Genomic DNA, 25,311 nt, shown 5'->3' with positions numbered 1-25,311 from the left:
GGTTTTATTATACTATTGACTATATTTCCTGACAGCTTGGTTGCATTTCCCCATTTTTCTATATATTTGATTTGTAAAGGCACACGTGTCTATATAAGACCTCACAGCTCACAGTGCATGTCAGACCAAATGAGAATAACGAGGCCAAAGGTACTGGCCAAGGAGCGCAGAGACAGAATTGTGGCAAGTCACAAATCTGGCCATGGTTACAAAATGATTTCTGCAGTACTCAAAGTTCCTAAGAGCACAGTGGCCTCCATAATCCTTAAATGGAAGAAGTTTGGGACCTCCAGAAGTCTTCCTAGACCTGGCTGTCCAGCCAAAATGAGAAAACTTGGGAGAAGAGCCTTGTTGAGAGAGGTAAAGAAGAACCCCAAGATCACTGTGGCTGAGCTCCACATATGCAGTATGGAGATGGGAGAAAGTTCCACAAAGTCAACTATCACGGCAGCCCTCCACCAGTCGGGCCTTTATGGCAGAGGATCCCCAAATTCAGATGTGAAAAACTTGTTGCATCATTCCCAAGAAGACTCATGACTGTAGTAGCTCAAAAGGGTGCTTCTACTCAATACTGAGCAAAGGGTCTGAATACTTATGACCATGTGATATTTCAGTTTTTCTTTTTTAATTTGCAAAAATTTCTACATTTCTGGGGTTTTTCAGTCAAGATGTGGTGCAGAGTGTACATTAATGAGAGAAAAAATGAACTTTTTTGAGTTTACCAAATGGCTGCAATTAAACAGAGTGAAAAATTTAAAAGGGTCTGAATACTTTCTGTATCCACTGTACATCCTGGTTGTTCTCAGCTGCAGCTGCTTATTATTTGCTCCCTCTATACATACTGGCTCTGTGCGTTTATTCTCTGCCAGTGAAAGATTTATATTCCTGTGCTAATGCTAGGTGGTTTGAGTGGAGTTGTTGTAGTAGTTATCTGTAGTACGTGTGTGTTTAACTTCTGGTCCCTAATTCTATTTAGCTTAATCTTCCCTGTCCCTATCCTCCTCTTTATTGCAGCTATCATTAGGGTAATAATGGTTGTCAGAGAAATGTTCTGCCTCCCTCCTTTTGCAATGGCCAACCAGTGACACCTCAGATGTGCTGGAAGAGAGACAAATCCGGAGATACTGCTGACGATGGCAGGACCTTTTAGGTTATGCTCACAGTAGCACGTGTAACATGCGGCCAGACTGTTGAAAAACGATTCCTGGGACACTTTGCAAAAATGGCTTTACAACTGGTTCTACGGTCAATTCAATGTAATTCTGAGCTGATAGAGTACCAGAAATGAAGACTAGAGGAGTCCAGCTACTGTATACAATACCACCCCACACCATTATCTCAGGAGTAGAACCAGTGTGACACTCTCTCATGGTCTCTTTTTTTTGTCTCAGCGATGACGCGGGCACAGGAGTTGTGCCTTTGCCATCCGCAACATGAGCCACTGCTGGGACCAGAATTAGCAGCATAGCTCTTGTAGTGCAAGAATGCATTTGAAGGGGAGGGGAGATGATTGCTTCAGTGGATTGTTATTGCATTATAGCTCACCATGCAAAAAAAAAGGCAGAAATTTTAAAAAGGTTATGAGTCTCGGAAAATAGGGAAGGAAACAAATTTTTAACCACTAAACTAATAAGCAAACTATACAGTTTTGTAATAATCAGAATCTTAATGACTTAATAAATCATATTGTCAGGTCATTTTTACCACATAATGAAAAATATAAATACTAAGCCCCCAAAAAATGGCAGAATTCCTTTTTTTTTTTCCAGCATTCCATCACACTTGTGGATGTAGCTGGGGAAGTAAAAAAATGTATAACTCTTGGAAGAAGCAGATTAAAAATGTTAATAACAATAGCCAGTCCTGAAGAGGTTAACGCTTCAGCATACAAAGACACTTAGACAATTGTATGCCACCAACTTTGTGGGAACAGTTTGGTGAAAGCCCTTTCTGTTGCAGCCTGACTGTGTCTCTGAGCACCAAGTAAGGTCCATGAAGACACGGTTGGGTGAAGATGGTGTAAAAAAATTTGACTCTCCAGTAAAAAGCCTAACCTCAACACCTTTAGGATAAACTACAAGAGATTGTGATCCAGGTCCTCTCATTTATCATCAGTGTCTGACATCACAAATGCTTTTCTTGATTAATACGTGAAGATTATCTTTAAAAAACAAACACTGTAAAGCTCCAGTTTAATCCACTGGAGCACATATGATAGGGTGATGTTTCTGTAGGTGACATGTTCTCTTTAAAAAGTTTATGTACGTAAAATCATATATATATATATTTTAAACTAGAAACTGTCATTCTTGTTCATGGACTGTGTGCAGTCACTATTCTCATACAACCCCTTTACGTTTTGTATGACTGCATCTTATTCTTATCGATTATGATGTCAGAATGTAGAATTCTTTAAGAACAACTGAGAAGACTCATCATGGAACGTTTAAGAAGACAAGACATGGTGATACTGTCCTCCTTGTTTCTGATCCTATTTGAGATCACAATTTCTGACACTACAGAGTTCTTTACTGTTGCGATACCACAGGAATGGGAAGGTGTCTCTATGAGGGCCGTTGTAGAAACCACAGAATGTAGCGTGACATGTGGAACAGGCACCAAGAGAGAAAAACGGTGCCTTGTGGACAGATCCGGCGTCCATACAAACTGTGAGGTGGTGATGGTGGAATGTCTGAGTAATTGGCTGTGTGGTACAGAAGTGTACACTTTGAGGGATGGTGAACGTCTCACTATGGACTGTCGGATTCCAACATCTTCCAACTTTGTGGGTGACCTCAAACTTTACTACTGGAAAAAAGCAGCCGCTATTGTGAGCGTTAATGATAACTACTTCCGAACACTGAAAGTGAGGAATTCCTCCATCACATTTCAATCCATAAAGGAAAAAGATGCTGGAACGTATCGCTGTGATGTGCAAAGAAACGGGGATATGAAAATAGTCAAACGCATTTACTTTGCAGTTAGGGTCATTACCCCTGGCATTATTGATATCAACTTCGACAAGAATGTCATCAGCAAAACCAAATTGGAAGCTTTGGCACAAGAGCATAATCCACTGGATGCAAAGAAATTAATTGAAAAGTATGGCGGAACATCCACCTATGTAGTAATTGGGAGTGCTATAGGAATACTAATAGGGGTTGTTGTTTTAGTGTTCTGCCGATGCTACTTTAGATCCAAAAAGGAGGACTCTAACTACTGAATTTTACGATCGGCAAAGAGTCATCATACATACAACATATGTACTTGGTGAGCAACTACTTGACCCATCCCATTCTCTAAATCATCACTCCTTACCGAGAAGACATGAATTTGCAACATTGGAGCAACTTTACCAGTGCCAGAGGATATTCTATAGTAGTACATCAATAAAATGCAGATATAAAATTAGTTTCCCTCATGAGTAATGGGTTTTAAATTAGTTTAATATTTGAGGATGTGGCGTGGAAGTTTTATCAGACATGGAAGCCTGTTCTTACACTTTCTAATAATACATACTTTTAATATCAGTCATATTTTTTTATATTGATAAAATTGGCGCAAACAAAATCTTGTGTATTATTTATGTTCTTAACTGTGCGCTTAAAATTTTGATAGCCATCTGTAAATTTGGGTTGCTCCATGGGTGTGCAATTAAATGGGGTCGAGAAATTTGCGCAGTGATTTTGACCCATCACATAGTGCTACATGAAAAGACAAGTTGTTCTCTTATGTCACACTCAGAAGCTATAGGTACCCAATGAATGTATTTGAAGTATGTTAGTTACAAGGCATAAAACACCACTCATGGCTGACCAATGAGTTAAAGAATTGCCAATTAGCTGATAAATAGTACAGTTGATAAAAACTCCCAAATGATTGATCGTGATGTGAATAGTTGCAGGAATACTGAGCCTTCAACTGTGCAATGGATTTACTTTGTCCTCAGTTCTGCAACATTCAGGAGGTCTCATGGCTAAATGGATGACTTTTGTAGCTCTGATGAAGGCCAGGTTCAAAATGTTAAGCCAGTTGCATGAGAAAAAGTCTTGGGGGTCTGTGCACACAATGTCTTTTTCAAATGGATTACGCCTGGCACCTGCCTGAAAAATCACAAAAAAAATGGCCAAATAAATACATATGCGTGGCAATTTCGAATCACTTGCTGCGCATATGTTCCGTCCTTTGTAACTTCTTTTATCCACTTCCAACTTCGAAATCTGTGAAGTGGTTAAAAGAAGTGACCGATTCATTCTTCTGGCGGCTTCTACTTGGAAGTCACGACTATCTTCTATATGAAATAAAATATTTAAAATAAAGTGGTGGAAATGCATTTGCAAAGGTGACAAAGGAAATGGTTCAGGATAAACAGTTTGGGCGTTTTCCGGAAGCATCTTCTACTTCAAAACCAATGCTGGTACGCCGAGTGTAAAATATGTTGTGTGCACATACCCTTAGGCCCCATTTCGATTAAGACTAACATTTTGCACGCCATGCTTGATAACAGGTGTGCTGGAGTAAGATACGCCAAAGTCATTAAGATGCGTGCACCGCTTAATGAATTAGGTGCATCTTTTAGCTGGTGTGCGCCATTTACTTTGAAATTTACTTTGACTAAAGTCATCTGTCTAAATGTATGCCACTTTTATGGGGTTCATTTTGATTAATTGGACACAGTCAGAATAATTTTGTCTATACTCGACCCAATTTTCATAAAAATGGCGTAAAAACCTGCAAAAGTCAAACATTTTTTTACCCAGCTACGACTTTTTGTAACACTTCTAGCAGTTTTACACCAGAAAACTGACAAACTGCTTGATGAATTGGGTCCCTAGTTTTTACCTTGAAACAGCTACTATAGTCCCTTGTCCACAGACCAGAAATATGGGGTTTTGGGACTTTTCACTAACAAACATTCCATTGTTTCTTTTTCCAAATTCAACACAACTTGACGCCATATCTTATAAACACATTTGGCTCAATTCTTCAAAGCTATCACACCAGAATTTCCCTTGTGATCATTTCAGCAAAAGATAAAAGAAAGAAAGCAAAGGCAATTGTAGAAAAAAAAATGCTATTTATAAAGCACGTACACATGGCTTCATAAGACAAAATCCCCAAATGTGTCCCATCAAAAAGTGCTTGCACCCGCCCCACCTTCTAAAAGTAAATCCCACTTCAGTGTTAGAACGCATCTGGCACTAAGCCCTTTTGCTTTTATAGGGCATGTACACTCTGCCAGCAAGTTTGTTTTTTTTTTCCCCTTAAACTGCTTTCTACAGAAAAATGCCGTCTTTTGCTGTTTGGGATAGCTGTTTTTCATCTTCCGGGAAGTGTGAGGCCAAATCTTCCATCTTCAGGGTAATAGTTGTGATGCCTCAAACTGCAAGATACCTTATCAGGACCAAGACTGCCACTGTTTTAGTCATGCAATGCTGAGGAGCAGAGTTTTCGACCATCATGCTGGTTCCTGTGGAAGAAAACAAACTAATATAACCAGGAACAAAAATAATTGATAATAAGCAAAGGCTATAGTATGTGAAGTTAAGGAGGTCGTCCACTTTTGGGAACAAATTATTTTTTTTACTTAAATACATATTATTACGGTTTAAAGTTTGCTGTTGGGTTTCATTATACATTTTGCACAGTTTGCCTTCTATGACCTGTGTGTTGCTATCTGCAGGATGAATTAATTTAAAATCTGTTAATCAGTCCGCTTTGATGGAATGGTGGGTTGTAACTCTTATATTTGTCTTTTCTGAGCGCCTCTCAACTGAAGTATGAGTTCTGACTACATCAACTTTGAATGTACAGACAAACAAAGATCCCAATTATTTTTAGCATTAAAGGAAAAAACGTGTTCATAAAGGTCGACAACCCCTTTACGGTGGATAGATTGATAATTTAGCCAATATGATAAAAGTAAACATCTGGAAATCTTCTTGAAATAACTGTCTGATTTTCCATTGTTTTTTCTGGTCCATGGTCTTACAGTGATGCACATTAGATGTCCGTCGGCCGAATGACACTTCGGGTGATCATTCGATCATTGGCCATCTTGGCCGACTCTCCTATATACAGGAGCGCACATTTAGCCAAGGGCTTCTGTGCTTTCTAAGAGAAAGCAGTGGACTGACATGTTGGCTGGTGGCTTATCTCAGGGAGAACAAAGTGATCGGCAGTTGGAAATTAGTCATGCCGATCGATCTCTCCTGACCATCAGTTGGCCGGTGCTCCCATACAAACTAGATCGTTGACAGAACCTGTCGATTTTGGCTGGTTCAGCCGAAATTAGTCTAATGTGTATGGGGGACCTTCATAATATCACGCCTGAAATTGCCATACTTAATGCTACCATAAAAACTTCTGACTCCCTATCAGAGCCCCACTAACAGGAGGCACAGATAGCTTATCAGTGAAGCTGAGAGGAGCAGCTGTCAGTAGGATGAGGGTGTGTTTACATGGACAGTTAGGCGGCATGATGTGACTGCCGATCGGTAAAATGTTACCGATTTAGCGGTCGTTTAAATGGGCCAAAGAAAGCTATGCATGCTGAATGACCTATAGTGGATTGTTAAGAGCGCATAGGGAGCCATAGCTTTCAGCAGTGTGAGTCCTGTTTACACAGGACAATTCACCGCCAAGAAATCTTTTGCCCTGCACAAATAACCATTTCACCCAATGAATGAGCATTTTGTTTGTTTATCGGATGATCGTCAGCCTGTTTACAAGTCGAGATAATCGTGAAACAAGCATTTTTAACAAAATTAATTCATGATTATATTACTGTGTAAATGCAGCTTAAATATTCAAAGAAGAAATATATGTACCGTAATAAGTATGGCCAGCCTGACAAAATGGCAATGATAGTCGCTTGCTCTGGAACAAGCAGAGCATCCATATTTCTGACCACAGTCATTATTCTCAAATATTTAATGTGTTTAGCCTTACACTAAACATTGTTTTTGCATAATACAGGGAAGACTGAGACCGTAATTATTTATTTTAATTACTTATGTAGCGCCATTAATTTCCACATTGCTTTACAGACATTATCATCACTGTGCACTTTGGGGCTCAAAATCTAAATGATGTTTTAGTATGATTTTGGAGTGTGGGAAGATACTGGAATACCAGGAGGAAATCCACGAAAATTCCTCACAGATGTTGTCCTTGGTGGGGTTTGAAACCAGGACCCCAGTGCTGCAAGGTTACAGTGCTAGCCACTTGGCCACCATGCTGCATGAATGCACATTCTTCAGTGACAAATCATATTTCTAAGCCTAACTAGAAAAATTGTGTAAGTCATCAATCTCATCCCTACATTAAATCCTTCCCTGTACCCATTAACTTCTCTCCTCTCCTTTTTACTTTCCCATATTCTTGTGTCTTTTCGCTACTATAGAAATTTCTACCTCTTAAAGGGATTGTCCACTACTCGGACAACCTCTGACTCACCATGTTCATGTTCCCTCCGTATAAAATAACAACACCTATCCTTACCTCTTATGCCATTCGAATACCGATTGAATGGCGCCAGCACTAGAGGTGAGTATAGGTGTTATTATTTTATAAGAGGTGATCATGGATTGAAAAGGGGTTGTCCTATAGTGGACCACCCCTTTAAGTAAATTGAAGGAGGGCCTGAAGCTTTTCTTGAAAAATACAGTGTTACAGGGTAGTTTTACTAGATTTCTGAACATGAGAATTTGATCCAGGGATTTTGGATTATGTTTGAAGCTGGGAAATAATTTTTCCTTCAATATTGAGCACTTAGCATCCACCAGTCAGCACAGTAGGATTATAGATTGGACCTCAAGGACCCTTGTTTTTTTTTTTTACTTTATCACTTATATAATTATGCCATCTGCCTCTTTCCAAACCTTTTTGACAGATCTCCGCCTAGCATAAGGGCACCATCACAACTCCTAACTCAATGCTTGATGGAGAAACAATACTGCATTCATAAGACACTGTGTAAAAATAATAACTATGTGACAGGTGATTAAAGTTGACAATGAAGTCACGCCAGGATTGCTAATCAAAAGAAGGGCTGCAGATGCCATCAGGTAAGGCGGTTATCAGATATCCGGGGTAGCAGCCACAGATTATTGACGTGGTTGATAAGACTGGGTCTTGCGAATCTGTTCCTGGTCCTGCTTTAATTTATTATGGCACTATTAATATAGAGAAACCGGTACCTGAGTTTGTGGGAATATGCACCTCTGCTGACGCCCCATCTCCTCCTAATCCAGTGGCACGTAGCTGAATAGTCACATGATCGGCACCTTCGGAGAGTGGCAGCTCTGCTTGTGTCTTGCTTGTTACATATAGGACAGGAGTTGAATGGGAATCAACTATATAAAGTATCTACACAGAGAAAGTGAATTGTAACTAAGGAGAAAATACAAAGTGAGAATTCTTAACTGCTCTTTACAATGGATACCTTGTATTCAGTTACAGAAGATTCATTCTTCATTGATGTCACCGGGTCCCACTTAATTTTGACACTGGAACGGGAAAGTTTCCACGAAATATTGCCGGGGGGTCTATTTGGAGCTGAAGAGTGACAATTGGTTAGTTTCTCCTAGGCACAGTCTAAATCCTGTATGATCTAATGATAACACTGGTCATAAGATTTACACAAAATGAATGATTATTTATATGACTCGATTGGTGATATACGTACGTGATTTGGGGGTAGTCACATTGGCAATAGGGCTCGGTGGTCCAGTGCCAGCTCTGTTGTAAGCACGAACTGTCACATGGTAAAGAGTATTTGGCTTCAGTCCACTCACTCTGGCACTTGTGTCCAGGCTCTCTGACCTCACCCGATCAGCAGCACCTTCTTTATCACCCACTTTCCAGTATCTGATCTGTTTGAAATGAAACAGTTAATGCACATCTCCCACCCATATACCTGATACTGACAATTGTTGCAGATTTGACCTGCAACAACTTTTTAAATATTTTTATTAATTTTATATTTAAACTAGGGTAGGGAGAACAATGGAGAGGGAGGGTACGAAAAATATACCTTAGTTAGGTAAAGGGAACAATAAAATTAGAGAACCCTTAGACAATCCCTGAGAATAAACAGAAATTAGAAACAATAAAAAAACAATAAAAACAAAACAGTAGTAATATCGTACTTGCTTATTAAAGGCTCTACTGAATGAGATACGACACGAAAAATCCAAGTCAGCCAGAACTGAAGATAACAAAATGACCAGTGTCAGCAGGCCTGCTGAGAATGAAACATACTATTCCAGAACTTCCATTTTTTTGTCATATCTGTGTATGTTATTGTTGGCAACCGCAAATCTCCTTTCCAAGTCGCTATGTTTACTTATCCTATCCAAAATATCAGGAAACTTGGGTACCTCACGTTTTCCCACCATTGCGCCAAAGTAACCTTTACCACTAGGAAGATATGTATAATGATAAATCTTCTCGAACAATCAAATTTGCTCCATGCCCAGAGACAAGAGCCCTCTCCTAGGTGAAATTTAAAAATCTTTAGAGAAAAGATTAAAGGGAACCTGTCATCCCCCCCCTGGGCGTTTTTAACTAAAAGAGCCACCTTCAGCAGCACTAAGGCTGCATTCTGTGAAGGTGGCTCTTCCATTTCTGACCCCCAGTAATCCCGAAATATTTTATAACTAGGTCCCCATACCTGTAATGCGTCCCATAGGTATGGTGTGTCCCCCTGAAGCAGCCACCTCCCCGCCGTCAATCATGTCTCTGTAGCGTCTGGGCCCCGCTTCCCATAGCCGTCCATCATGCCCCTGTGCTGTTGTCTGTGCCCTGCCTCCCATAGCCGTCTATCATGCCCCTGCTCTGCCGTCTGTGCCCCACCTTCCATAGCCATCCATCACGCCCCTGCTCTGCCGTCTGTGCCCCGCCTCCTTCTGTCTCCTATGCTGGCACCTGCTCTGTGAAAACAGTTCTCGGGCATGTGCAGTGCGCGCTGCCCATGAACTGACATCAGGCGATCACGCCTGCGTGTTGTGGAGGCCCCAGATCCTGCCCCGCAGTGTGAATACATCATAACACACACACTGCGGGGCTGGATCTGGGGCCTCCACAACACGCAGGCATGATCGGGAGCATAGAGGCGTATGCGCCGGCGAGTAGCTGTAAGCTACTCGGAGCATGATTGCTCCCGATTCTGTTCAGCTCCCCGTGTATTCCGGGCTTGGCTCAACAACCGTTCAGACAAAAGAAAGTGGGGAAGCTTAAGAAAGGAAAATGAAGGGGGCGAGATTGTTGAGGACGACAATGGTAACAGGAAGGGAGTATATAGGGAAGTGGACTGACCTATGGACCTGTATGAAGCAGGAAAGTGAATGTAAGATGTGCAGCAAATATACTTGACGTGAACGGGTATATACATGCGGGGAGACAGCTAGAAATACTGACAGATGGTGAGGTACTGGGTTTTGACCACTAGGGGGAGACCAAGAACAACAGGAAAAGGAGACGGTGCAGTACTAAGGTTTGGCCACAAGATGGAGGCAGAGAGCAGTAAGGCAGTAAGAAAAGGGCTTAACAGCAGCTTAAGGCTAGGAAACCGCATTATCATGGTGGGCGGAGTTACGGGGACTCGAGAGGGGAATTCCCAGGGAGGGGAATAAAAAGGCAGAGAGAGTTCCAGAAGGAAGCCAGTCCAGGAGGAGGAGTTCAGTGGAGGGGAAGACTGAAGGAGAAAGAGACTGAAAGAGGAAGAACTCCGGGAAGGACTGGAAGGAGAAACAGTCAGGGAGGTGGCCCTGACAGGAGAGCCACAGGACAGAGGAAGCCCCGGGGTACCAGATGGACGGACTCGGACAGGCGAAGTGCTGTGGTGGTAGGCCTTGGGCAGCCACAGCGATAGAACCGCGAGGGACATCAATTTAAGGAAAGAGAAAAAGGTGAAAGGTACCCGGGCCTGTGTGTACGGAAGCTGTCCTGCTGCTGTCATTGGGAGAACGGCCAATAAAGAGGACCTGTTGAACGTGCATTGGTTTCTGTTTCCAGTCTGTTCGAGGCGAAAAAGGGACCACCCCCCCAGTCAGCACACGTACCTACACTGCCCTGGTCCGGCATCCAGTCTTGTCCTCTGTGACAGGCTCTTGCAAGGCGGTAATACTGGGGGCACTCTGGCCTGATGCTCGAAATTCGAGGCTCCAGGAGGCCCATTGCTAGATTACCCTCTGTATATGTGGCATGCAGGGAGCGATCTGTGCAGCTCTGCCGCCCACAGGACAAAAATGGCAGCAGAGCTGCAGGAATCCATCCTCTGCTTTCAACCTGGCGCTTTCTCTCTGACACAGGCGCTCACTGTTTGAAGACATCAGCAAGCAGCGCACCTGTGTCAGAGAGAAAGTTGCGACGAAGAAAGAAGCAGTGATGTCTCAGGGGAACGGGTGGAGAGGTGAGTAGTTTTTTTTTTTAATCCACTTAGGAGAGGACAACGAGGGGTGTGGGAGAGGACAACTATGGGATGTGTGTAAGCGAACAATGATAGGATGTAGAGGAGAGGACAATGATGGATGTGTGGTAGAGAGTCATGATGAGATATGGAGGAAAAAACAATGATGGGATGTGGAGGACAGGACAATGATGGATGTGTGAGCAGGTTGCAAGATGCAGTAACGGGTTGGAGGCAGAGCAAGGGTTAACGTGGGGTTTAGTTTAACAGGTATACTCCTCGCAGGGAGAAAACAGGGAAAACAGTATAAAGGAATACAGGGTACGTAACTCAGGGGAAACGGGTGTGAAGAATATGGTAGGAAGTTCAAGAATAGCAAACTTATACATCCAACGACTTCAGAATGCGGTTAGTTCAGGATGTGGATGTTAGCATCAAAGCAGTGACGCGTAAGGAGTCCGGTATGGTCCTGGAAAAGATGGCGTCCTGGATCCTGGTGGCGGTGGTGATTCCTTGTGGTCCGGTCGGTGATCGGTGTGTCAGGAAACCACGAGCCGAACAGAGCACAGGTTTCCCCCTGTCAGCGTATAGGGACAACGAGCGACTCAACTCAGGTACAAAGGGAAACCCATCACAGTGGGTGTCCCAATTCTCCCATCGGTGCGTGCGCACGCTTATGTCCTGACTGGGCATCCTGTCACTCACAGTCAGCGGGGACCAGGTACGTTGTTGTCAGCAGTCTCTGTTAACAGCTTTTAGCCTCTGCTGCTTTAGGCCTGCTCTGGCAGTTAGCTTTTCCGCAGAAGCCCTGACACTGTCCTCCTGCGCGCTGCACATTGCCGAGGCAACTAACTGATTTCCCGTGCGCTGTGGCCCTTTTATCTTAGCCACGCCCCCTACTCCTAGGTGTAGAGGTTGGTCTGGGGCCTTAAGCTTTCCCCCGTGAAACCTGGGTGACAGTCCCGACAGTTCTGGATCCGTCACAAAGTAGGTAGGCCTGGTCCGGGACTTCTCCTTACAGATGTGTGGGAGAGGACAATGATGGGATGTGGATGAGAGGATAATGATAGATGTGTAGGAGAGGACAATGATGGGATGTTTAGGAGAGTGGGGAAGGAGAGGGTGAGGTGCATAGGACACTCTGTAATGAATTGTAATGTGGGAGAAGACACTGTCAGGGACTTGCAATGAATTGTGAGGAGGCGGAGGACATTAAGTACCTGATAATATCTTCTCCCATCCCCAAATTTATTATTATGCTATCATCAAGTACGTATAATGAATGGGGGGGGGGGGGGGGACACAGGACAGGGGCTAAGGCTGTAAACTCACGTTCAGGATTTGCAGCAGAAAATTCTACTGCATATCCTAATGTGTTGGCAGGATGAAAGATGTGTAAAAGTGATTTTTTTCCCACGTTTTTTGCATGCTTTTGTTGCACATTTTCCCCACTCAGTAGTATGGGTGAAATACGCTGCAAAAATTAACATTATGCCAATTTTAATCTGCCTCAAATCTGCAAGGAAAAAAATAACGTGTGCATGAGACTTCAGAGATCTCATTCATTTTGCTTGTACTGTAAAATTGTGCATATTTTCTGCATAAAAAATATAGCATGTGCACATAGCCTTACAGTTAATTGGTGAGAGCCACAGAGACTGAATAATTTATATTTATTGGGTGGTGGAAATTATAGTTAATTGGGGGCACAGTGCCCTTTATCACTATACATTTTGATTGGTGTGTGGCTAATAGCTTATTAATGATGTGGTACATATCTGTAGTCAGGGGCACAATATATATGACCTTATTTTATTTTCAGGGCTGTGGTGATCATCATGAGGAGTCAAGACTGGGAGATTTCAACATGAGAGTTTGACCAGATGGAGAAGAATCAGCAGAAAATGACTCTAGTCAGATGAGACATCAGCGGTAAGTTCCTGGATGTAAATATTATTCTGTATCTGTTCTGTTTTTTTTTTTTATCGGGTGGCACCCATACCCATAGAGTTTTATGGATCCATTCTCACATCCTTAAAAATTACGGCTCTGAGAATGAGATTGGTGAGGGTCAGAGAATGTTTTGTTCTGATCCCATTTTGATGATCAGAATAGGACATGCTCAATGCGTCTCTAAAAACTTGCAGCACACCGACACTGCACACAGATACAAGAATGTAGCCTGCTTATGTATAGCATGGTCCCTTAGTATATAGTGTACTCACGTATTATGCATAGCACAGTCCCTTGGTATAGAGTGTATTCACTTATTATGTATAGCATAGTCCCTTAGTATATAGTGTACCCACTTATGTATAGCACAGATCCTTAGCATATAGTGTACTCACTTATTATGTATAGCACTGTCTCTTAGTATAAAGTGTACTCACTTATTATATATAACACAGTCTCTTAGTAGTATATAATGTACTCACTTATTATGTATAGCACAGTCCCTTAGCATATAGTGTGCTTACTTCTGGTGTATAGTGCCATCCTTAGTTACATAGTTTCCTCTTTTATTATGTATAACACGTCCCTTATTACATACCATCCTCTCTAGTTATGCATAGGGCAGTCCCTTATTATAAAATGTCCTCTCTTGTTATGTACAGTTTTGTCCCTTATATAGTATATTTTTGTTATTCACAGCGCCCTCCACATAGTCCCATCTCATTAGATGTAAAATGACTACTGGTGGAGCAGCATCTCACCAGCAGATCGGTCCATCAGCTCCTCCATCAGAAAAAAAAAAAGCTTTCCCACAGCAGTCATTGCATTTTATAGCTAACAAGAGAGGACGGTATGTAATAAAGAACAGGGTGCTATATAATCCTATGTAAGTGATGGTGCTGTACATAAGAGAGGGCACTGTGTAATAAGGGACGACAAGATACATAACAAAGGAGACTATGTAAGATATACAATATACAGTATGTGTGTGTGGCTATATATCTGTAGCTTTGTCGCCATAAAAGGAGGAGAGCCCAGACACATTTCTTGCACAGGTGCCCCAGGCTGTCAGTGTCCGTCCCTGGTTTTCACGGACTTAGGTCATCATTAAATTGTGGGGACTAGTACATGCCATAGCAACCAGGAGTGAACACTGCAATGGTCCAGCTGCCAAAAAGGACAGGAATAAATGCTATAGCAGGGCAATGTCAATCTGTCTGCTCATGTCTAATAGTTACACAATAGCAGTTGGGTGCCTATTACGCATACTTTACCTCATATCCCAATAAAACCCCCCTGACAGTGGCCACAGACTTCCATTCCACCTTAATCTCAGAAGATGATAGAGCTGTTGCTTTAACATCAGATGGTGAGACACTCGGCTCTAGGAACCAGAAAATGACATATCATATAATTAGCTCATGAAATGGTAAAAAAGGAAAAGAAAAAGTAAACACCCCCCCAAAAAACATAGCATATATTTTTATGTATACCTTAAAATGTAAATTCTTGAATTTATTATAAAAAAATATTTTTGAGCAGTTGTAAATCTAAAAATCAGACCTGCATGAAGGCCTGCTAGCATACAGTTATAGCTTGGTTTCCAGAAACCTAAATACTCAATAAACTCCTGAATATCATACCCTCCTCCGCGGAGTACACAATGGTTTTCAGGCTTTCAGGTCCTTCTCCTTTCTGATTAAATGCCTTTACTGTGACATTGAAGGGTGTGTAAGCTGCTATGCTCTCATTTCTATAGACAAAGCGTTCTGACTGCGCCCCAAGAATTTTTACTGTCTGCCAGGACTCCTCAGTCGTTCTCTTGAAGGCAATAATGTATCCAAAGCCATCTCCATGTTGGTACTGTCTCTCCAATGGCTGTTATACCAAAAATACAAAAACTATGATAATTCATTCATGCGTACATGTGCTTGACAATTACGAAAGCTGTGGATAATGCTGTAAACCCAGTCATATTAAGTAATTTTGTAAAATTTACCTAGGGCAGATTTACTGTTACATTTTTAGACAGTGTAAGCTTAGACTTAGACTCTCACGCTGCTAGCGGGGATCTCACTGAGGTCACCGCAGTTCAGCCCGGCAGGGGACAGAGCCTCAGTGACCGGACGCAACCTCTATGACGTCACCACCGGTCACCGACGCTGCGCTCACAGCCGCTCAGACACCAGTGGTTCTTAGTCTGGACAGTCGCATCTTGGCACCGTCCAGGTTAAAAATGGTTTATCCCCCAGACATGGATTATGGAATGGGACAGAACAACGGACAGGTATGGTATATTGTTGTTTATTTATTTTAGTTTTATTACAGGAGATGGAGGGCTTTGGTGAAATTAGGCGTTTAAATAAAAATGGAAAGCTGTGTTTAGTTTTATTTCAAATAAAGGACTTTATTCTGGCTGTGTCCTTATTTACCATACAACTATAGGATTAGTAATGGATAGGTGTCTTATAGACGCCGCTCCATTACTAAGCCGTGGGCTTGATATCACCTGACAATACAAAGGTGACACCAATCCCACAAATATGAACCCCACTTGCCACCGCTACAGGGCAAGTGGGAAGAACTGGGCAAAGCGCCAGAATTGGCGCATCAAATAGATGTGCCTTTTCTTGGCAGCTGCGAGCTGCTATGTTTAGGCTGGGGGGTCCAATATCCATGGCCCCTTACCAGCCTGAGAATAACAGCCCCCAGCTGTCTGCTTTAGCAAGGTTGGGTGTCAAAAATGGGGTGGACCCCATGGCGTTTTTTTAAAAATTATTTATTTAAATAATTAAAAAAAAAACTGTGGGGACCCCTCTATTCTTGATAACTAGCCTTGCTGAAGCTGACAGCTGAGGGCTGCAGCCCCAGCTGTGAGTTTTGCCTGGCTGGTTAGCAAAAATGCAGGGAGACCCATGCCGTTTTGCTTTTTTCAATTATTTATTTACAGCGCAGAAGTGGCTGATAAATACTCCCATCCGCCGCTCCTTCAGTAGTTCCATCAGCTGACACCAGTGACCAGAGGTGAGCTTTATACCTCCGATCACAGCTGAGCGCTCACGCTGTCTTTTGACAACGTGGGAACCACAGCTCTCTGACCGGCAGCGATAATTTCACCGCCAATCAGAAGCGGTGTTTGCCATGCTGTCAGCACATGACAGCATGGCAAACACTGGATGTTCGGGCCCCCCATTCTAGTTAATGGGGTCCGGGTTCAGGTTTGGGTACTATTCTGGTATCCGAACCCAAACTTTTTGTAACTGTTCAGCCAAACCCGCCAGACCCGAACATCCGGACGCCCATCTCTAATCACAATGGCTCATGTTGGATGATGAATATGTGACATCTTTAGACACTTCACACAACCTAGCTGTGGGCTTAGCTGATGCCAATGTTTTGGCTATCATTGGCACTTCTTAGGTCACACCTCTTTTCTGCTAACACCTCTTTCTTAGTAAATGTGTTGTTTCGCTATACATTGACTCACCTTCCAGGTAATTGTGAGCTCATTTGGAGCCCCTCCTCCACCATTAAGACCTGATGGGGCCACAATAGGTTCTAAAGGAAATCATAGGATATATTAGGTACTACATTTCTCAATGACAAGTTATGTTGATAAGGTATTTGCTAAAATTATCTTAGAATGAGTATGAATCTTAAATAAAAAAAGTGAAATAGTACTATATTCCTTGATTACATTCACATTATTCACAGGCATAACCAGGCTTGAACTGGCCCACAGGGGAACAGCTGAATTCCCAGTTGGCCCCTGTGCAGGAGTGGAGCCTCCCACACTTCTACAATAGCAGTAGTTGGCACAATACACTTCACTATATACAGGCAAACGCAGCATTGTATCATTTATATACAAACCTACCCAGCTTATTATATAGCATAGGTACATTTTTAAATGAAGGTAATGTATAATTTGCATGTAGCTCAACAGTGGGTCCCCAGAGTCATTGTTACTTGTGGACCCTTGGCACCCCGCTCTGACACTAGGCATAGCCATAGGGGGAAGAGGTTATAGTTGTACCTTGGCTGTAAAGTCTGGAGGGTCCAAAAACCACACCGCCATAGTTCTGATTACTGTGATACTGTGATATCACCGCTTATTATTTCCATTATGCTGTGACTTATGTATCCTTACTTTGACATGACTATGTTAAGAGGCATTTACTCTGCAAGGCAATTGTAGACTGGGGATGTTAAAAACGCTCATATTACTTTTATCTTGCCCGTTAAACAAGCTGCCGATCACTTGATGAATGAACAAAATGCTCATTAATTGGGTGAAATGATCTTTTATGCAGCAAATAAGATAATCGTTCTTGGTGGCACATTGTTCTGTGTAAAAAGGACTGTAAATGCTGAGAACAATGCAACCTATGCGCAATGAGCAATTCAGCATATGTAGCTCAGTGCAGATTGTTTACTTCTGCCTGTGTAAACAGGAATTTAAACGGCCGCCAATCGGTAAAAGTTCAGATCAGTGGTCGATTCATGCAGCCAGTCTTTCCGTGTAAACGGAAACTTGGTTATCCATATACTGTGGCATTACTGTAAGCATTGTTTTTGATTTCTATTACCCTTTTGGTTAATGTGGTTAGTGAATTCTTAAGCCATTAGCATATTTTCATTACTTATGTTATCCAATTGTAGCCAAAAGTATAACATTGAAGATCACAGAAGTGATCACATTCATTTACTCACCAGCTTCTTTTGTTCTTATTATGGCTGATGGAAAACTGGGTTCTCCAGCTCCTAAAATATTGCTAGCCACCACTCGGAATAGATAATCCGTCCATGGTGTAAGTCCCACTACCAAAGTAGTTTCTGCATTTCCCTCCACGGTGGCAGGGTCTATAAAGTAAAGAGTTTAGGTAATATACATAATACAAAAAAAAAAGTTAAATATATATAGCAGAATGACACTCTTCTTCATGAAAACATATGCATTTAGAGGCCTTTAATAGTTTGTACAAAGCATCATTCATGGAAAGCAACGGAGCTGCAGACTGACTAGCCACTATTGGGAAACAAGCATAATAAAATGGCCTGGAGACCTGAAATTAATTGATCTGGAACCAAAACTAGTTCAAATAGCATCCCTGGAAGTCCACAGAATTCCTGATCCATCTCAACAGCATAATATGACCTCAGAGCACATTTTCTAGACTCTTTTTCCAACACTCAGAAGCATATAAGCTTATTGTCTACTGATGTGGAAGAAAACAGTTAACTCCACATTAAATGATGAACCAACAAAAAATGCGTCATCATCATGTCCAAGAAATGACAACACTCATGGTCAGCAATAAGTGTCTCAGATTTCTTAGAAGAAAAATTATACCCTTAATGTGAGGGCGGATTAATTGGATGATGAAACTCAAGAGTCAGGAAGATTGACCACAGCTGAGAGAGAATATTTTTTTAGCAAGAGCTAGAGGTAAAAGGGTTGATAAACACAGAAGACTGTTCGATGTTTCCATGTTGGATATTCTTTGATTAGTATTGAAACCTCATGAAGTCACACCAGCAGATGGCACAGAGGGGATTCTAATTCCTCCATACATTGGATGAAGGAAACAATCAAAGCACCAAGGTTTATAAACATTCCTGGACGCTTGGAGAAGATGCAGGATGCACAAGGTCAGAAATACGTAAATGATATTCAGGCATCAGTGAAATGCATACTGCTGTTCAAAATTAAATCTGATGTATCATTCTATTAAAATCACAGCAGAAACAACCTGAAATAATGATGAATTTTTCACTTCACTTCATCTCTCTTGGGACTAGATCTGCAGTGCATTTGATATTCATGTTTGTGAATTTGCTACATAGCTCAAGCTTTCCACTTCTGAAATCATCCATTAACACTGACCTGTCCGTGCGTTTTTCCACTCTTCCTTTTCTGGTTCTCTGAGTTCCACTGTATAGCGACTGATTGGATTATGGTTATCAAAGCCTCGACTCCAGCTCAGTTCAATGCTTGTTTCCTTTGCATTTCTCGCTACTAGACCTCCTGGTGGTCCAGGTTGTCCTACATGAAGCAAACACATGAATATTTTGTTCATAATGGCACCAATTAACCTACTGACATTTACAGGTCAAAATAACCAAGCCAAGATTTGTGTAACTCAAAATCAAAAGTTTGCTTTAGCAGTAGCATCTAAATTCATTCTTCATAGAAAACCGCAAGGACTTGATGCAGAAAGTACATAGTATATAAAGATCTAAAGTATGCTAATCTAGTACTCAAGAGACCAGATGCAAGCACCAGGGTTACCTCGCTAGTTGCAAGCACCAGGGTTACCTCACTAGATGCAAGCACCAGGGTTACCTTGCTGGATGCAAGCACCAGGGTTACCTCACTAGATGCAAAGCACCAGGGTTACCTCGCTAGATGCAAGCACCAGGGTTGCCTTGCTGGATGCAAGCACCAGGGTTACCTTGCTAGATGCAAGCACCAGGGTTACCTCGCTAGATGCAAGCACCAGGGTTACCTCGCTAGATGCAAGCACCAGGGTTACCTTGCTAGATGCAAGCACCAGGGTTACCTTGCTGGATGCAAGCACCAGGGTTACCTCGCTAGATGCAAGCACCAGGGTTACCTCGCTGGATGCAAGCACCAGGGTTACCTTGCTAGATGCAAGCACCAGGGTTACCTCGCTAGATGCAAGCACCAGGGTTACCTTGCTAGATGCAAGCACCAGGGTTACCTTGCTAGATGCAAGCACCAGGGTTACCTTCGCTAGATGCAAGCACCAGGGTTACCTTCGCTAGATGCAAGCACCAGGGTTACCTCGCACAAGGAGAGAAGCTGAAGCAGAGGTTCGGTCCACCACAGTCTGAGCCGTACATGTGTATTTTCCAGCATGCCTCAATTTAGTATTAATAATGTGAAGGTCACCGACAGATTCATCCTGCAAAAAAGGGGCTTTGTCTTAGACACAGCTGCTATCAATGTATTACTATGAATGTCATTCACACACAGGAGTTTATAATCACTCCAGCCGCATTAGTAGTCATCCAAACTGGAAGAAATTTGTTTTACTGATCAACCTTTTAGATAAGGTATTATGGTGTAGTAATATTATACATAAATAATGCGATTTAATATACAGTACCCGTGAAACTTTTTGATAATGTTCTTCCGCCTTCTCAAAGTTAATGGGCATTCCATCCAGTTCCCATGTGAATGTGAGATCCATGGTAGGATCATGTGACGCGTGGCACTGTAGTGTAACACTGTCCCCCTCATTGATGTCTGCTCCTGAAGGGGCCAACGTAATTCTTGTTGCTTCTGTAAGATAAAAATAGTTGGATTTCTCAGCTGACTGTGACAGAAGACATTTTCTGGCGTTAATACCTAAAATATGGCATTTATACCGAACATCATATTTCTATGGTCCCTATGGGAATGGTACTGTCTCACATATGTGTCAAATACAGACGTTAGGGCTTCGGCATTGCATCGAGTTCCATTAATTCATCTGGATATTTAGGCTGCTATCTAAATAGATAATCACAGTTTCAATATTTCGTAATTTCTTATCACTGTCAGTAGGAAGTGTGGTAGTACGTGATAATCTGCTCAATGAAGCATTTGTGTTAGGAACGGCGGAACGCACTAAATAAATAATAAAGTGCGTTCGCCGCTCAGGGTCCACCGTGCAGTAGGTGTTAAACCGCTGCTACATAATGGCAGACGCGCTATGTGGCGGTATATAGCACATGGGTTAGACGTCACCCTGTATGCGCTGGGCGTACTCTGTTAGCTTCACAGAGACGCCTATAACATAAATGTTGAGCCTGTTGGACTCACAGGTCTCATAGAAGTGCACGCACGGTATATGGTCACAGGAGCTGGGCCCTAAGCAGAGGGTCAGAGTCCGTCTAGACCTACCGTATGTGCAGCTTCGCAACTGTGGACGCCAAGAGGAGCTGCAGACTGCAGCGCGGCGATAGACACTGCCACTAATCAACAATGCCTGATAGCAGGCGCACTGTCGGATGCTAGCAGTATGGAGTACTGTTGGACGCTAGCAGTGGAGTATGCTGATGTGGCTTGTAGCTTGCCACTGACTGGCGCAGACTCTAAACCTAACTCCCTATACACAATCGTAATATCAGAGGAAGGGGATCTTAATGAGTCATTCGCAGGTTCATGCATCCATCATCATTCACACAGTAGCAACTAGAGACTATACTAGCGCATGGCCGAGCGGCCATGCGGACCTTTTATAGCCGTGCGCCTCCGGGACCTTCCAGATCTCTGAGATGGACCAATCAGATCAGGAGAAGGACCTGAACACGTGACTCACGATCTCCAAAGGGAGATCTTCTCGTGAGCATGCCCAGTAGAGCGACGGAGGGACTTAGCCTCTGGAGCGATTGCTGACCCAAAGGTGGCAGTAACAACCAGACCCGCAGAGTGTCTGGGACCCTGAGACTGCTGAGCAATCTCCTCTGCAGTCGATAGACAATGGGAGACCGCAGAATGTGAGGCTCTGGATCCCTGCTGAGCTGCTGCAGGAACCCGACGCCTAACAATTTGGATGTATTGGTACAGATTTTTTTTTTCCCAAAGATTCCTCTAGATCAACATTGCAGGATAACAGGATGAAATAATTCGATCTGTTGTCACTCTTATTATGTATATTTGAAAAAATGTGTAAAATTCTCAATTATTTAGTTTAATATCCTCATAAAGATTGGACTATGTAGTAATGTATTGTTATATCTGTAGCCATCTCACCCCTCACACTAAGGATGCCAGTACTATTGGACTTCCCCATGAGATTTTCTGCAAAACACGTATAGTTCCCTTCATCTACTCGGGATATATTCTTCAAGATTAGTGTTCCATTAGTAGTGACTGTAATCCTGTTAATGATCAAAGAGACGGAATTATCATTAGAATAACATTCATGAATATGGATATAGCTCTAGAACAAAAACTGTTTGACATCAGGAATTAATTTTTGCGTTTGCCACATGCTTCACCCCATACCTGCTACTGTTGCGTAAAATTTCAGTCCCTTTACTCCATAAGATGACTGGGGTTGGGGCAGCCCTCGGATTACAATGTATCTTGATTTCTCCACCTCGAGCTGCAGGAATCAGGGGTTTTACAGGTGAAAGACGGAAATCAGGGGCCATAGCTTGATGGAAAAAGAAGAAAAAAAAGAAAAACAAAGTATTGCATTGATTAGACATAAAATACATATTGTGGATACATCTATTGCTATGTTCTGCCTTTTTTCAAATCTTAAAGGGTGATTAAAGAGAACCTGTCACCAGAAAAAAAACACTATTAACCTGCACATATGGGGTTAATCTGCGTGTTTAGGCCATGCTCACATATTCAGTATTTGGTCAGTCTTTTACCTCAGTGTTTTACCTCAGGATTTCTAAGCCAAAACCAGAAGTGTGTGATACATACAGAAGTGGTGACATGTTTCTATCATACTTTTCCCATGATTGCTCTGTATTTTACCTCAGTATTTGTAAACCAAAAGCAGGAGTGAAACAAATACTGAACGTGTGCACAGGGCCTAATAGCGTTCCTAACCTGCCTTGCACCCGCACTTTCATGAACGCTGCGGTGAGAAAATTAACTTTATTCCCTCGTCAGCATTTGGATTTCAGTCATAGGAGCGGCGCCGGTGCTGGTTCAGTCACCACTCTGTGTATAGAGAGCGGCAGCTGTAACCGCAAACCCGGCACTGACTGACACTGGTTCTGCATTGGGGCCAACTGTTAGCCAGGCCAAGAAGTGCGATTACAGCCACCTCTTTGTATTTTCAGAGCTGTGATTGAACCAGCGCCAGTGTCATTCCCATGACTAAAACCCGAACACAATGGGGGAAAATAAAGTTAATTTTCTCCCTGAGAAGTTCGGTTAAGTGCAGGTTAGTATCGCTATTAACCTGCAGATTAACCCCATATCTGCAGGTTAATAGGTTTTTTCTTATGACAGGTTCACTTTAAGGTGCAGACCAACATAGGAGACAACAGAAGGAGAAGCAGTATTGTAGTAGTGCTCGGCCAAATTTGTTGGTGTATCTGACAGTTTCAATGGGATCCACCAGCAATCCTATATGGAAACAGCTGCATAGTCTTGTGAAGTTCCTTACTAGAGGAAACCGGGACTGGGAATTTCAGAAATTAAGGCCACATGCACATGTTAAATATTTTGTGAGGTTTTTTTTTACATCATTATGTGCTGTAAACTAAAGCCAGGAGTGGAACAGTCAAAGGAAATGAAACATCACCACTTCAGTATTTCTTACCCACTCCTGGTTTTGGTTTACAAATACTGAGGTAAAAAAAATGTACCAAATACTCAACTGGTGTACGTGGCCTAAGGTAACAAATCCATTGTTTGCTTCATTTTCCCCCATCAAATTAACAAATGCTTTGGCACTCTTAGGGGGTTTAAGCTGGCCATACAAATGCAACAGGTTTGGCAGACTCCTAACTTTTTCAAGCAATCATGGGTTTTCAATGGAGAGGGAGGAGAAAGCTTCTGGCAGACTTGTCTGGGCAGTGGCTTATCTGCCATGAAAACAAACAGATCAGGTGTTAAACTCCAGTTGCTCAATCCTTCCCACTCCCAACAGCATCTGTTTGGGAAAAGTTGGGAGGTCTCCATAGGCAATCAGCAAGTTCAGATGACTTTCATCTAATGTGTATGGGGGCCTTTAGAGAACAAAACTTCAGTTGGTGGGCGAAAGCTACCAAATGTGCATGGGCAGCTTCTCAGTGGATTAAATTGTGAATTGTAAGTTTAACCCCTTCACGACTGATGACGTATATTTATGTCATCAACCGTGCCCCTGCCTTTGGCGCAGGATCTGACGCTGAGCCTGCATCTTTCCCTGCGTTTGATGGCTGATTTAATCAGCCATCATATGCCTCTAACAGCCGCTGGTAGATCCGAGATATACCCGCGGTTGTTAACCAGTTATATGCCGCTGTGAATCACTAACAGCAGGATTTAACACGAGCCGGTCGCAAGCACGTCACAAGACCTGCGCATCGGCACCCCGTTAAGACATACAATGTACATTTTCATTTTCTAAATATACTAAATACTAAGTATTGACATTAGTCTTACACTAAGATGTTTTGCATACTCTCACTTTTAGTAATTAGGTCCATGAAGCGATCAGTAAGAAATTGATCATATGGGGTAAACTTTTTTTGGCGATGTTCGGAGGTGCCAAGACAGCATTATATTATTTTCTCTCCTCTATTGCTTACCTTGGACAGTGAGCTCTGCACTTGTGTAAATGGTGCCATGCTTGTTTCCTGCCACACACTGGTACATGCCAGAATCTTTTCGATTTAAATTGGTGATTTTCAGCTGTCCATTGTTGACTTCTATTCGTGCCTGTTCCAGAGTAGATACATATTTCTCATAGGCTGGATATTATTTTATTGCTTTGCACTATGTGTATTCATTAATTTTTCAACAGCCCAATTCTCTCATTCCAGGACTAACTAATCTTCAGTTAAGACAAGGGAAATAGGGATTTTTGTGTACTCACTGTAAAATCCTTTTCTCCGAGCCATTCATTGGGGGACACAGAGACAGTGGGTGTTATGCTGCTGGCCACTAGGAGGAAACTAAGTAAACCAGAAAAAAAGTTAGCTCCTCCCCTGCAGTATACACCCTCTCGCTGGCTGAGATTTCTCCAGTTCGGTGAAAAAAGCAGTAGGAGCATAAACAGTCAACAATAACCATAACTATGTCAAAACCTAAGAATGCTACAGTGAGCCAATAAGCTAAACAGGGTGGGTGCTGTGTCCCCCAATGAATGGCTCGGAGAAAAGGATTTTACGGCGAGTACACAAAAATCCCTATTTCTCCTACGCCTCATTGGGGGACACAGACAGCAGTGGGATGTCCTAAAGCAGTCCCTTGGTGGGGA

General features: G+C 42.4%; 2 protein-coding genes across 2 annotated transcripts in view; one reads left to right on the top strand and one right to left on the bottom strand.

Moving 5' to 3' along the window:
- Nucleotides 1–2,437: 2,437 nt before the first annotated feature.
- TMEM81 (transmembrane protein 81) lies at nucleotides 2,438–3,223 on the top strand. The gene has a single exon (XM_073587301.1). The coding sequence runs from the start codon at nucleotides 2,438–2,440 to the stop codon at nucleotides 3,221–3,223; it is 786 nt and encodes a 261-aa protein (XP_073443402.1).
- Nucleotides 3,224–5,057: 1,834 nt separating this feature from the next.
- Nucleotides 5,058–25,311, bottom strand: part of CNTN2 (contactin 2) — a 73,440-nt gene continuing 53,186 nt past the window's right edge. The window contains exons 10-23 of the mRNA XM_073587193.1: nucleotides 24,641–24,770; nucleotides 22,386–22,536; nucleotides 22,131–22,258; nucleotides 20,500–20,675; nucleotides 20,175–20,295; nucleotides 19,254–19,412; nucleotides 18,080–18,229; nucleotides 16,854–16,924; nucleotides 15,010–15,244; nucleotides 14,641–14,750; nucleotides 8,690–8,876; nucleotides 8,447–8,559; nucleotides 8,202–8,370; nucleotides 5,058–5,470 (exon numbers count right to left, since the gene is read on the bottom strand). Of these exons, the coding sequence (XP_073443294.1) occupies nucleotides 5,379–5,470; nucleotides 8,202–8,370; nucleotides 8,447–8,559; nucleotides 8,690–8,876; nucleotides 14,641–14,750; nucleotides 15,010–15,244; nucleotides 16,854–16,924; nucleotides 18,080–18,229; nucleotides 19,254–19,412; nucleotides 20,175–20,295; nucleotides 20,500–20,675; nucleotides 22,131–22,258; nucleotides 22,386–22,536; nucleotides 24,641–24,770 (1,992 nt within the window). The 3' untranslated portion in view covers nucleotides 5,058–5,378. The remainder of the gene's footprint in view (nucleotides 5,471–8,201; nucleotides 8,371–8,446; nucleotides 8,560–8,689; nucleotides 8,877–14,640; nucleotides 14,751–15,009; nucleotides 15,245–16,853; nucleotides 16,925–18,079; nucleotides 18,230–19,253; nucleotides 19,413–20,174; nucleotides 20,296–20,499; nucleotides 20,676–22,130; nucleotides 22,259–22,385; nucleotides 22,537–24,640; nucleotides 24,771–25,311) is intronic.

This window comes from Dendrobates tinctorius, unplaced genomic scaffold (assembly GCF_039654945.1).
Source record: "Dendrobates tinctorius isolate UK_male_01 unplaced genomic scaffold, ASM3965494v1 ptg000098l, whole genome shotgun sequence".
Taxonomy (NCBI): domain Eukaryota; kingdom Metazoa; phylum Chordata; class Amphibia; order Anura; family Dendrobatidae; genus Dendrobates; species Dendrobates tinctorius.
Note: the sequence above shows the minus strand (reverse complement) of the source record. Positions and strands in the feature narration are given on the sequence as shown.